General features: G+C 44.6%; 1 protein-coding gene across 1 annotated transcript in view; it reads left to right on the top strand.

Annotated features, from left to right (window-relative positions):
- The window catches only part of CPPED1 (calcineurin like phosphoesterase domain containing 1), a 31,182-nt gene extending 16,993 nt beyond the window's left edge, over positions 1–14,189 (top strand). Inside the window, exons 3-4 of the mRNA XM_058157866.1 lie at positions 4,774–5,196; positions 13,802–14,189. Of these exons, the coding sequence (XP_058013849.1) occupies positions 4,774–5,196; positions 13,802–14,034 (656 nt within the window). The 3' untranslated portion in view covers positions 14,035–14,189. The remainder of the gene's footprint in view (positions 1–4,773; positions 5,197–13,801) is intronic.
- The last annotated feature ends 435 nt before the right edge of the window (positions 14,190–14,624 follow it).

Genomic DNA, 14,624 nt, shown 5'->3' on the forward strand with positions numbered 1-14,624 from the left:
AAAACCCCCACTCCTTCTAGCCCTGATGATGCTACCTAATTGGATAATGAAACATCTGCAAGAAAACAACCAAGCTCAGAGAGCACCGAAGACCCAACAGGTCAACTCTGAATTATAAATATTCTGTTGGTAACCATGCTTTGAAATCTCTTTTATTTCTCCACTTGCAAGATGTGGCAAAGTAGGTTTTTTTTTTTTAGAAGAGACTTCAGTTTCTACAACGCTTCCGTGCTGGAAACAGGAGGGAGGAGGAATACGAGTAATCCTCGACTTAGGACAGTTCGTTTAGTGACCAATCGAAGTTAAAGATAAAGGTTCCCCTTGCACATACGTGCTAGTCGTTGCCGACTCTAGGGGGCGGTGCTCTTCTCCGTTTCAAAGCCAAAGAACCAGCGGTGTCTGAAAACGTCTCCGTGGTCATGTGGCCGGCACGACTCAACGCCACAGGTGCACGGAACGCTGTTCCCTTCCCACCAAAGATGGTCCCTATTTTTCTATTTGCATTTTTTACATGCTTTCGAACTGCTAGGTTGGCAGAAGCTGGGACAAGTCATGGGAGCTCACCCCATTACGCGGCACTAGGGATTCGAACCGCCAAACTGCTGACCTTTCCATCAACAAGCTCAGCGTCCCTTACCCACTGAGCCACCGCAAAGTTACAGACTTGCTTAACAAAAGTGACTTATAACAGGGGTGAAATTCACTTCCCTTCCCTACCAGTTTGCAAATGTGTGCGCGTGCATGCACATAGCATCAAAAAAGTGACGTCATTATGCCTGCGTGGGTGGGCGGAGCCTCCCGCAGCCGACACCACCGGTTCACCCGAGCCCGGATAGAACCGGCTGAATTTCACCCCTGCTTACGACCATTTCTCACAATAACAACCGTTGTAGCATCCTCACAGTCATACAATCGAAATTCAGGCAGTTGGCCACTGCCTGCTATTTATGGCGGTTTCAGCAACCCAGAGTCATGTGATTCCCTTTGGATTCACTTAATGACCTTGTTATTAACAGTCACAATCATTCACTTAACGACTGTCCTAAGGTTGTAAAAAGGGGCGAAACTCACTTAACAACCGTCTCCCTTAGCAACAGATATTTTGAGCTCAATTGTAGTAAATCGAAGACTACCCTTATGATGTAGAAAATGTTTAACATAACATAACATAACAACAGAGTTGGAAGGGACCTTGGAGGCCTTCTAGTCCAACCCCCTGCCCAGGCAGGAAAACCCTACACCATCTCAGTCAGATGGTTATCCAACATTTTCTTACAAATTTCCAGTGTTGGAGCATTCACAACTTCTGCAGGCAAGTCGTTCCACTTATTCATTGTTCTAACGGTCAGGAAATTTCTCCTTAGTTCTAAGTTGCTTCTTTCTTTGATCAGTTTCCACCCATTGCTTCTTGTTCTACCCTCAGGTGCTCTGGAGAACAGCCCAACTCCCACTACTCTGTGGCAGCCCCTGAGATATTGGAACACAGCTATCATGTCTCCCCTAGTCCTTCTTTTTATTATTTATTTATTTATTTATTTATTTATTTATTCGTATTTATATACCGCCCTATCTCCCTAGGGCGGTTTACAGGCAGATAAAAATACATATAGATACAAAATAAAACATCCATTAAAAAACTTATTCCAAATAGCCAAATAATTAAAAATAACAGTATACATAATAAAACCCATTAAAACCAATTTAAATTTAAAATCTAAAATCTAGTCCAGTCCTGCGCAGATGAATAGATGAGTTTTAAGCTCGCGGCGAAAGGTTCGGAGGTCCGGAAGTTGACGAAGTCCTGGGGGAAGCTCGTTCCAAAGGGTGGGAGCCCCCCACAGAGGGGTTATTAAACTAGACATACCCAATTCCTGCAACCGTTCTTCATGTTTTAGCCTCCAGTCTCCTAATCATCTTTGTTGCTCTTCTCTGCACTCTTTCTAGAGTCTCAGCAACTTTTTCACATCGTGGCGACCAAAACTGGATGCAATAATTTAATTTAATTTAATTTAAATTAATAATTTAATTGGGGATTAAATCCAGTTGCTTTTCCTGGGGTGGGCGGGGAATCCGTTGCCACTCAGGGCTGTGTTTTTCTGTGTTTTTTTCCCCCCCTTCCTAACCTGGCAGGAATAATTTTCAAGTCCTTAATTTGCTGACGGTAATGAGCAGGATTCCGCTCGGTGGAGATGACACAAATTGATATTTCTCCAGACAGAAAGATGAGCTGTACTTTTAAGGAACAGAAGGCAGAGGCGAGAACTCGTGCCAAAACCATCAGGTTAAAACGAAGCCTCTCGGCTCTGGACAGCTCTCATAACAGCCGATTGTTATGAAGTTTGACACTTTATTAAAGACGGGATGTTAACATGCTAATCAGACGCCGCGCTGAAAATGGAGGGAGCGATGGATGTTTTGTGAGATGTTTTTTCAGGAACTTCCTTTTCGTCGTCTTTGCTTACGGAAGATCAGTTCCGTTCGGTTCATTTTCCTTTTTTTTTTTTTTGAATTTAACAACTGTGTTACTAACTTAACAACTGCAGTGATCCACCAGGGAAGTCATAAAATGGGGCAAAACTCACGTAACAACTGTCTCACTTAGCAACAGAAATGGCCTCAATTGTGGTCAAGTTGAGGATCACTTGCAGTGGGGTACCAACTGGGGAAAGAATTCCAGAAGTGGAAATTAACAATGCAATGCAAATCAAGCAATGTGGCCTCTTTGTGTCTAGAAGTCTAATGGTATGTGGAAAAGAATCCTTCTCTCTTAGTCCCACCCACCTCACAGGGTTGTTGTTATGGAGGAAACAGCAATAGCCCTTATATACTGCTTTACAGCCCTCTCAAAGCGGTTTATGGAGTCAGCCTATTGCCCCCAACAATCTGAGTGTTCATTTTACCCACCTTGGAAGGATGGTGTAGAGTTCCGACGGATGCCCTAATTAAATCATGAGCCTCGAGCCAAGCTTCAAAAGAAATCCAGTTATTTATTAGGAGCTTCATGTTGGCACGTTCCAAGTGAAGCCAACTCTGATCCCACGTAATTTATGACCCAGACTTGACCCTGATGACCCTGTCATCAGTCACATTCGCCAACAGAGCAATTTTGCGGGTTGTAGAAATCACTCCTCTCCAGCAGCTGTGGGTAACCCTGGGAGACAGCCTTGAGAGAGAGATATCTGGAATGTGCTTTTGTTGTTGGCTGCCGTGCTGCTTCGCCGTTTTCTCATCCCCCTTGCCTACGGCAACTCAAAAACAGGCCAGGGATGCTTTGCGAGTTGACAGATCAGCTGAGTCAACCTTGAGCCGATTAAGATCGAACTCCTGGCTAGTGGGAATGCAGAGTCAGCCTGCAATACTGCATTCTAACCACTGCGCCACCTCTAGCCATTTGAGACCAGTATCTTTGCTATTTAATAAAACAGACATATTAATATGGCAACCGTTTTCATACTTTCACACTCAGATAGCAATATGTTTGCCACCTTAAGTTACTTATAAATTAATTAAGGCAGAATTTTTTTAAAAAATCTAATAAATAAAATAAGAGATTTCTTTAAGGAGATCCTGATTGAAATCCCCACCCTCAAGGTCTCCATGTTTGACCTCACCAACTTGCTAGCCACCATTGAGCGATCAGCATGTTAATTGGTAATTTACAGCCAGAAAGCTGGTCTTGGTTCCTTGCGACTTATTTCTGGCACCTCTTCTGAAGCTCCTATAAAATCTAGACATGTCAGTTGAAACAAATGCTTTTGTCAGCCGATCAAACGCATTTTACAGCCAGAAGTATTGGCGTTCTGCTTGAAGGCCATTAAGTAGTAGACACTTATGGTTCACTCTCGGTGTCACTCTTTTTTTTTAAAATTACTGTTTGTGGAATTGTACAGTTTTTCAGATAATTGCATTTTTTTAAACTCTGGCTTTTGCAATCCAATCCGGGCTTTATAAAAACCGGAATGGCAGGTGTTGAAAGATGGAGGCTGACCAAGTCAGTGGACATTCTTGCAAAAAAATAAAAATAAAAATCAATCAGTCGCGGAATTATAGAGTTGGGAGAGGTATTTAAGCCATGGAAATCAACTCTTCGTGAAAGAGCCTGTGGCTCAACAGACTAATGCAGTCTGTTATTAACAGCAGCTGCTTGCAATTACTGCAGGTTCTAGTCCCACCAGGCCCAAGGTTGACTCAGCCTTCCATCCTTTATAAGGTAGGTAAAATGAGGACCCAGATTGTTGGGGGCAATAAAAGTTGACTTTGTATATAATATACAAATGGATGAAGGCTATTGCTTGACATAGTGTAAGCCGCCCTGAGTCTTCGAAGGAGGGCGGGATATAAATGCAAATAAATTTTTTTTAAAAAAGGATCGCGAGCTTCTGCTTGAAAATATCCAATGAAGAGAGGGACGAGATCGTTGGCTCCATCCTTAGATAGCTCTTACACTAAGTCAGTATTTTTCAACCTTGGCCAACTTTAAGATGTGTGAACTTCAACTCCCAGAATTCCTAGCCAGGATGCTTAAAGTTGCCACAATTTGAAAAAAAAAAAAAAAGAACTCTGAGTGATCTTTGCTTAAATTAGGAGTCTCCAACTGTGGCAACTTTAAGACTTGTGGACTTCAACTCCTAGAATTCCTCAACCAGCAAAGCTGGGAGTTAAAGCGTCTTACACTCCAAAAAATACGGTAATTCCTCTCTCTGCCTGGTCGAGCATTTCCCGACCTCCTGCAACTTAATATCTCCTTAACACTTCGCTCTTCTTGTTTTGCAGGGACGGAATGGCGAGAGGCTCAAATCCGGGATCTAAGAAATGTCCTGAAGGACCTTAGAAGCGACATCCCTCTGGTTTTCGTCAGCGGCAATCATGATTTGGGGAACACGCCCACGCCGGAAACTATCAGCGGTTATCGGCAGCAGTGGGGCGACGATTACTTCAGCTTTTGGGTGGGCGGCGTCTTCTTTCTCGCGCTGAATTCCCAGCTGTACTTCGACGCTTCTCAGTGCTCAGAAGTAAAGGCGGCGCAGGACGTGTGGCTGGAGCAGCAGCTGGCCGTGGCGGAGAAAAAGCAGTGCCGCCATGCTGTCGTCTTCCAGCACATCCCTTTCTTCGTAAACGAACCCGAAGAGGACCACAACTACTTCAATTTGGAGAAGGCCGTTCGACACGAGCTCATGGAAAAATTCTGCCGAGCAGGTATTGTTTCGTCCGTGGGAATACGGTTTTCTACATTTATTTGTAGTTAGTCCTCGACTTACAACCGCAATCCGGCCCAAAATTTCCGTTTGCTAAGTCAGTGAGACGGTTTGTTCAGTGAGCTTTGGCCCATTTTATGGCCTTTCTAGCCACAATGTCAAGGTTCCAAGTAACACCCCCCCCAATGAACCAGGTCTGACACACAGTTCCTAAGTGAATCAGTGCGAGTTGTTAACTTAGTAATAGCAGTAACATTTAGACTTCTGTACCGCTTCACAGTGCTTTACCGCCCTCTTTAAGTGGTTTACAGAATCAGCCTCTTGCCCCCAACAATCTGGGTCTTCATTTTACCCACCTCGGAAGGATGGCAGGCTATGAGTCAATCTTGAACTGGTTAGGATCGAACTGCTGGCAGTCGGCAGAATTAGCTGCAACACCGCAGCTAATCATCAGTAGCACTTAGACTTATATACCACTTCACAGTGCTTTACAGCCCTCTCTAAGCGGTTTACAGAGTCAGCCTCTTGCTCCCCAACAATCTGGGTCCTCATTTTACCCACCTCAGAAGGATGGAAGGCTGAATCAACTTTGAGCCAGTCAGGATTGAACTCCAGACTGTGGGCAGAATTAGTCTGCAATACAGCATTCTAACCATTGTGGAAGGAAAGGGAAGGAAGGAAGGAAGGAAGGAAGGAAGGAAGGAAGTTCCAATTTCCTTTGCAACAAATACAAATACAGTTACAAAATTATCTCTTACTCTAAAAATACAAAAACAGCTTACTTTTTTCTAATACCATTTCCCCCCTGATCTTGAAAACCACAAAGTCTAGGAATGTATACCTGACTAGAAACCCTTTATAGATTTTTTTTGCATGAAATGGTATGTGGGGGCGGGAGAATGCACCTATTAGGAATGTTTATCAATGTATCAGTCACTGGCCAGGATTGATTTATACACTAAACCATTCCTACGTAAACTATGGTTCATCCTATCTGAAGCCCGTCATTGTGAATTCTTTCATTCATAATTACTTGTTCTTATAGCAGCCTTCTGTTTCATTGAAGTACTGTCAATTTCTCCCCCCCCCCATAAAAACAAAAACAAAACAACAACCTGTTTGTATTTACTCCGTTTGAAGTTCCCCATGAAACAAAAATGTTTATTTGTCTGTCTGTTGCTTAATTGGATTTCTTCAATGGCCCATTCATTTGACGCCACAGAGCTAAACTGGAGTTTCGGAAGCTACATCTGGTGTGAAAATGCAGAGCTTCATTTCTCACTTTCAAGTGTCCCTAACAGTTGGGCTAATTAAAAATAAAATTGCATCCTTATCATAAATATTTGTCAATTGAAAAATCTGCCACTTTTTAATTTCACCGCTAAGCCATGATTGAGTGCTACCAAAAGATACCATGGTGGTTAAGGAGGAACCAAAAAGATGAGCAAAGAATCTTGTTGAAAAGATAATTTTCCCAGAGTAGAGTAGAGTAGATTGGAGTAGAATAGAATAGAATAGAATAGAATAGAATAGAATAGAATAGAATAGAATAGAATAGAATAGAATAGAATAGAGTTTAGGGTAGGGTAGAGAAGGATAGGGGAGAAAAGAAGAGAAGAGAAGAGAAGAGAAGAGAAGAGAAGAGAAGTTAGAGTTTATGGTAGGGTAGGGTAGGGTAGGGTAGGGAGATTAGAATAGAATAGAATAGAATAGAATAGAAGTTAGAGTGTAGGGTAGAATAGAATAGAATAGAATAGAATAGAATAGAATAGAATAGAATAGAATAGAATAGAATAGAATAGAATAGAATAGAATAGAGAAGGGAATGGGTAGAGTAGAGTAGAATTCAATTTAATTCTTTATTGACCAAGTGTGGTTGGATACATAAGGAATTTGTCTTTGGTGCATAAGCTCTCAGTGTACATAAAAAGTACATTCATCAAGAATCATAAGATACAACACTTAGTGATAATCATAGGATACTAAATAAAACAGTATAAATCGTAAAGATAAAAGCAACAAGGTTATAGTCAACTCCAGTTAAACGAAACACGTAGTCTCTAAGCGAATCCATTGACATTGCTTGTCAGAAGTCGGTTGCGAATGACGATTGTGTGATTGCGGCTGTCTTAATATAACAGTTCCCAAGCACCTGACTTTCGATCCCATGACTAAAGACGATCCCACTTCTCCACACACACACCCCTCCGGGGAAGGCCTGACAGAATGATTGATTTAGAGGAATAAAAGATTAGAAGGTTAGACAGCTGATTTTTTTTCCCCAATCCCACTTTATATAAACCAAGCGACTGTGTCAACAATAGCAGGAACGTGACTTTTAATATGTAGGACCCAAAACACCCATGGGTTCAGTTGGCCTGACCCCAACTTAGCAGTCGCTCTATTCCAGTGGTTCTCAACCTTTATAGTGCTGCGACCCCTTTAATACAATTCCCCACGATGTGGCGACCCCTTTAATACAATTCCCCATGATGTGGCGACCCCAACCGTAATTTCGTTTTGAATTTATCGTGCCTGAAGCCGTATTGGCTAGCGATCTGAACTGCTTGCGATTGCCTTGAGGACGGAGGCATTAAAGCGGACACTCCTCCCCTATTAAGTTTATCGCGCCTGAAGCCAGATTAGGCTAGCGATTGGGAGTGATTGCAGCTGGCTTGAGAGGGAGACATCAGAGCAAAGATTTCTCTCTTTTTTAATTCATCGCGCCTGAAGCCGAATTCGGCTAGTGATTTGAAGAGCCTGCAGCTGGTTTATGAAGTCAACCATTGGAGCGCGATTCTTCGACTCGCAAGTATACTTCCCATATTTCCGATGGTCTTAGGTGACCTCTGGCAAATCGTCATTCGACCCCCAACGGGGTCCCGACCCACAGGTTGAGAACCGCTGCTCTATTCCCAGTTTATTCTTTCGCCATTGGTTGGATTTACACAGAGGTGGGTTTCAGCAGGTTCTGACCAGTTCTGGAGAACCGGTAGCGGAAATACTGAGTAGTTCGGAGAAGCGGTAGTAAAAATTCTGACTGGCCCCGCCCGCCTCTATTCTCTGCCTCCCGAGTCCCAGCTGATCGGGAGGAAACGGGGATTTTGTAGTATCCTTCCCCAGCCACGCCCACAGAACCGGTAGTAAAAAAATTTGAATCCCACCACTGGATTTACATCTACCCAACAAACAAGAGAGCATTTGCTATTGCAAACATTTCCATAACGGACCATTGTGTAGTTAATCTGCCAAACGTGCCCGATAAGATCCACTCTGGAATGCATGAGAAAGTGGCTAACATAAATTCTGGAAAAGAAGATGAAGCTTATAAACCAATCCGCTATTAAAGCAGAACGGTAAAGAAGGCATCCTCGAAAAAAAAAAGAAGGAAAAAGACAACATTAAAATACGTACCGGTTCAGAATCCAAGAAATCCATCCAGGGTAACATTTAAGAGGTTGATTCAGAAGAACTCCCAAATGCAACAATCCCTCCGTTAGGTAAATGGAGAATGTTCTATGGAAGCCTCCCAAGAACCCATCGCCTTGCATCTACCATATTTTCTGGAGTATAAGAACACACTTTTTTCTCTCCTAAAAGAGGCTGAAAATTTGGGTGGGTCTTATACTCCGAATGTAGCCCCGCCCACCCACCGGCCCCCACCTTTTGACCTCCACGCTTCCTCTTCCTGGCTGCAGAGATCGCCGCCGACAATGGGTTGTATTTTTGGGCTCTGCACGTCACATTTTCAGCCTCCAAATGCTCCGTTTGAGAGCCCTTCAAGGCTGCAGGGATCACCAAAACACATTGCCGCCAATCGCCGTCTGAAAACGCGATGCGTTTGGAGCAGGGGTGAAATCCAGCCGGTTCTGACAGGTTCTGGAGAACCGGTAGCGGAAATTTTGAGCAGTTCGGAGAACCGGCAAATACCACCTCTGCCTGGTCCCAGAGTGGGGTAGGAATGGAGATTTTGCAGTTTCCTTCCCTTGCCACGCCCACAGAACCGGTAGTAAAAAAATTTGGATTTCATCACTGTTTTGGAGGCTGAAAACGTGACCCGCAGTGCCCAAAATGGCTACCCGGAAGAGCTGCTGCCTTCTCTTACCACTTCCGCACTTTAGTCATTGGAGCTCCCTCCAAAGATCAGCTGTGCTTTAGAAGCTGCTTATCAGCGAACTAATGTACTGAAGCTGACCAGCTAAGGACGCTAGGCAGATGAATACCTGGTAGGCAGAATTTTTTTTTCCTATTTTCCTCCCCAAAAAGTAAGGTGTGTCTTATACTCCGGTGCGTCTTATACTCCGAAAAATATGGTAATTCAGCTCAGAAGCCAAGAGACAATGGGAGTTTCCTCTTACCAGCTTGTACTTCTGTAAGAAGCGTTGTTGACTACATTCAGTACCTCCCTTACTCTTGCAAGCTTGAAGGTCATATCAAAAGGTTCTTGGTCAAAGTCTTAGATCTGATCTTACTGTTCGGGGCTCGGATTAAAGTTTTTGTTGGCTTTCAACAGTCTCCCCAGCTGGTCCTCATGATTCAAAGACGACAACTCTTTGAGGTCCTTGGTGGGGTCCTTGGTGCTCTCTGAGCTTGGTGGTTTTCTTGCAGATGTTTGTAGCATTGATGAGGGTACCTAGTTTGGTAATGAAACATCTGCAAGAAAACCACTAAGTTTAGAAAGCACCATGGACCCCACTCCTCCTCCTCCTCCTCTCTTCCTCCTCCTCGCCCCACAAACACACACTCCATTCCCTTCTAGCATTGATATTATCTATTTTGGATAATGAAACATCTGCAAGAAAACCACCAAGCTCAGAGAGCAATAAAGGCCTCCCATTCTCCTCCTCCTCCTCTTCTTCCTCCTCCTCTTCTTCCTCCCATTCTCCTCCTCCTCCTCACACTTCATTCCATTTGACCATTGATAATATTCCCTAGCTTGGTAATAAAACATCTGCAAGAAAACCACCAAGCTCAGAGGGCACCAAGGACCTACAATCTTCCTCCTCCTTCTTCTCTTCCTCTTCGTCCTCGCCCCTCAAACATAAATTCCACTCCCTTCTAGCATTGATGTTACCTAGTTTGGGTCATGAAACATCTGCAAGAAAACCACCAAGCTGAGAGGGCACCAAGGACCGCATACCATTCAACCCAGAGCTAGAGATATTCCCTTCTATTGATCTTCTGTTACCAAAGGACAACCCTGATCAGGAAGGCTTGAAAGCAACTGAATGACTGAACAAAACCCATCATGACTTAATATGATACAGTCTAGATGTCTAACTGCTCTTTCCTCCTTGGGATGCCTTTAGGATTCCAACTTCTTCTCTCTGTCAGGAATATTGACTGGTCCTAACAGTTGAGGTACATCCAACCCTAATGCAACCATTGGTGATGGGACTCCTAGCACATCGCAAAGAAGCGTAACTCAATCGCTACACACAGGCACCAAAACGGAGTCCAAAATCCAACCTTAAGAATCGGCTACCTCATTCACAAGGGACGGTGAAGGATGGCTCCAAGACGCCTCAAGCAGAAGACATTTTACACATCCTAACGCAGAACTGATTTGTTGCTAATCAGATGAGGAAAATGCAACTTCCTGGCTGTTCCGGATAAGCTGCGTGTCGCTTATTCCCTGCTGGGTTTTCTTCATTAAAAGTTTCTTTTTGAGGTGGGTCAGACCAGAATGTTAAAAAGGACTCTGGAAGTTCTGCCAAGGATGTTTTGATTAAAACCAACCCAATAAAAAGCCGACTCAGCTTGAAAACCCAGCCCCGAAGTCAGAAAAACCAGTTTTCTGACGTTTATGACATTGAATTATAAGATACAATGACTACCCGGGACAGATTAACTTGGTGGAGCTGTGTTCGGCAAAGGAACCTCAGGGAGATCTGAAAAGCGAGTTAGGTGAATGGCAGGGAGCTGAGAAACCAAGTGGCTGTCAATTTTTGTGGATGGTCTTTTTTTTTTCTTTTTCTTTTTTGCCTGTGTTTGTTGTGTATGTGGGCTGCTTTTCAATTACTCACGGCACCTTCCTTGAAGAGACAAATCTGAAAAATCCAGCAGAAAGCTGGAGAAGAAAAACAGGTGACAGGTCGCATCGTTGCAAACCCCTCCCAAAGGATATAGTGTCATGTCATTCATTCTTGCTGCTAAGACAAAAAAAAAAATCCCATCCCAAAAGGAACTTTCCTCTCATTTTGATTCTCTGCCTTAAACTGTAACTCGAAAGGAAGAGGAAAAATAATGATCAAAGGAGGACAATCCTTCTGGCTTTGGGAAGGAGAATCTCTGGCCGCTGCATAATTCAGAAGAAGCTAACTTCAGGCCATGTGTATCCCAAAGCCTTAAGTCTTGTCTCCAAACCTTTCCAGAAGTTCTTCCTTTTGATGTATTTATGGGGAGGGAATTCTGATGTTCCCCAGAGAATACTTGTTGTTGCTGTTGTTAGTCGCAAAGTCATGTCCGACCCATTGCGACCCCATGGATAACATTTCTCCAGGCCTTCCTGTCCTTTACCATCCTCTGGAGTCTATTTAAGCTCACGCCAACTGTTTCAGTGACTCCATCTAGCCACCTCGTTCTCTGCCGTCCCCTTCTTCTTTTGCCCTCCATCGTTCCCAGCATGAGGCTCTTCTCCAGGGAGTCCTTCCTTCTCATTAGGTGGCCAAAGGATTTGAGTTTCCTCTTCAGGATCTGGCCTTCTAAAGAGCAGTCAGGGTTGATCTCCTCTAGGACTGACCGGTTGGATCGCCTTGCAGTCCAAGGGACTCGCAGGAGTCTTCTCCAGCACCAGAGTTCAAAGGCCTCAATTCTTTGGCGCTCAGCCTTCCTTATGGTCCAACTTTCACAGCCATCCATTGCAACTGTGAAAACCATCACCTTGACTATACATGCTTTGGTTGGCAGGGTGATGTCTCTGCTTTTTAGAATGCTGTCTAAATTTGCCATAGCTTTCCTCCCCAGGAGGAAACGTCTTTTAATTTCTTGGCTGCAGTCCCCATCTGCGGTGATCTTGAAGCCCAGGAAAATAAAATCTGTCACTACCTCCATTTCTTTCCCGTCTATTTGCCAGGAATTGAGAGGGTCGAATGCCATGATCTTAGTTTTCTTAATGTTGAGTTTCAAGCCAACTTTTGCACTCTCCTCCTTCACCCACATCAAGAATACTTACCTTAACAGTATTTCACTGCAGTTGCATTGAAATCGGATTAAATGTAATTTATGTCCTAAGCTTGGAATCCATACTGTATATCGGACATTAACACAATTGAGTGGGTCCAGAGGTATTTCAAGGAAGTGTCCTCCACTCCTCTGCTCACAATAGAATCCCTTATGCCACCAGGCTCGAAATTCTGGGCTTGGACAATCTGGAACTGTGCCGCCTGAGGTCAGATCTAAGCATAGTACACACAATTGTCTGCTACATCTTACCTGTCAACAACAACTTCAGCTTCAACCGCAATAGTACACAGGCTAAGCCAAAATAAAACATATAGTCGTCACTCAAGGATGGTTTAATGAACATTGCAAAAAGTCAGACTCGATCCGTGATGGCAAACCTATGACATGCGTGCTACAGATGGCACGCAGAGCTCTCTCTCCAGGCACGTGAGCCATTGCCCAGCTCAGCTCCACCCTCCATGTGCGTGCATCTCCCGCAGGCCAGCTGATTTTCAGGTCTCTGCCTTGCATGTGCAGGGCGTGGGGCGCATGCGGGAGATGCATGTGCATGCTTGGGGGGGGGTCACACATACACGCATGGGGGGCGGGGGGTGCAGTGCCCCCCGTGGCCCGTTTTTGGTCCCAGGGGCACGGGGGGGGTCACGTGTGCATGCATGGGGGGTGGGAGAGTGTTGGGGAGGGTTGCAGGGGCAGGGCGGTCGTGCAAACATTGCATTTGTCAAGGTTCCAGAAATACCGCATTATGGGTGCGGGCACAGGCTTTCGGCACCCAACGACAAAAATGTTAGCCATCACTGGGCTCGATGTTTCGTGACCTTCCCAACTCCAGAATTCTGGGATTTCATAATTTTTTTATTGCATTGCAATATTTTTGGACGGCCATGAGGTACGTTGTGCTGGTGGCGGGTGTGTTAAAGGGATTGTGGAAATTTCAATGGATTGTGGAAATTTCAATTTTCAAGGCAATCCTAATCAAATGTAATTTTTTTAAAAAAAATTGGGACAACATTCTAGAGCTTTCCAGCCTTCCTGAACCCACGTTGGTTATGTTCAGAATATTAGATGGAGGCCTTTGGAAGATTTTAGGGAGTTCCTCAAGGCTCATAAGGAATGTCTCCACGTTGTGTCTGAACAATAACAATGCAAAGAGCTGTGGTGGCGCAGTGGTTAGAGTGCAGTACTTATGCTGACTGCCGGCTGACTGCAGTTTGGCAGTTCGAATCTCACCAGGCTCAAGGTTAACTCAGCCTTCCATCCTTCTGAGGTTCGTAAAATGAGGAGCCAGATTGTTGGGGGTAATAGGCTGACTCTGTAAACTGCTTAGAGAGGGCTGTAAAATCACTGTGAAGCGGTATATAAGTCGTAAGTGCTATTGCCATTGCTATCGAGCCCAAATAATGGTTTGGTTTGATTTCCAACAGGTATTAAAACAGTATTTTCTGGACACCTTCACAAAAACGCTGGAGGAAAGTACAAGGATCTCGACATGGTCATTTCGTCGGCCATTGGATGCCAGCTAGGAGAGGACACCCATGGGGTGCGGCTTGTAGGGGTCACCGCGGAAAAGATCGTCCACAGATACTACAGTCTGAGCGAGCTGAGTAACCCTCAAAACGTCGAGAAAGAGTTTATGGCGTTGATAAAACCAAATTAGCTTTAGGTTCTGAAATAGCATTTTTCTCTCTGTTTCCATGATTTATTTTTTTTAAAAAATAACAACAACAACATAGGTCTGATTTCCCTCAACTCATCCTGTTATTTACTAAGGAAACGCCTCACTTAAGAATAATAAATGGCAAGTTCTGAATATTTTCTCCTCGTCATGGAAAGTTCTCGACTTGCATTGTTGACAGAGTGACACCCAGGGCTGGGCTTCAAAAATTTTAGCAAGGGGTTCTCTGCCCGGTTGCTGGATGGGTGTGGCCATGGTGGGTGTGGCCTAGTCAGCCTCCTGCACCATGGGGGTGTGTGGTTGCCCTTCCCAGGCTCTGGAGGCGTTCCTTGAGCCTCCGGGAGGACAAAAACGGCCTCCCCAGGCTCCGGAGGGCCTCTGGAGGCCGGATACGGGCTGTTTCCGGCCTTTCCGAACTTCTGATAGGCCCCTTTTTCACCCTCTCTGAGCCTCCACATCCGCCCTGCACTTACCTGCATCCAAAACATGGGGACTCCTGGGAGGGGAAGGGTGGGGTGGGGTGGGCAGGGCCAGCCAAGAGTGGGATTTGGGGGTTCTCCAAACTGCACGGA

Source organism: Ahaetulla prasina, chromosome 14 (genome assembly GCF_028640845.1).
Source record: "Ahaetulla prasina isolate Xishuangbanna chromosome 14, ASM2864084v1, whole genome shotgun sequence".
NCBI lineage: Eukaryota > Metazoa > Chordata > Lepidosauria > Squamata > Colubridae > Ahaetulla > Ahaetulla prasina.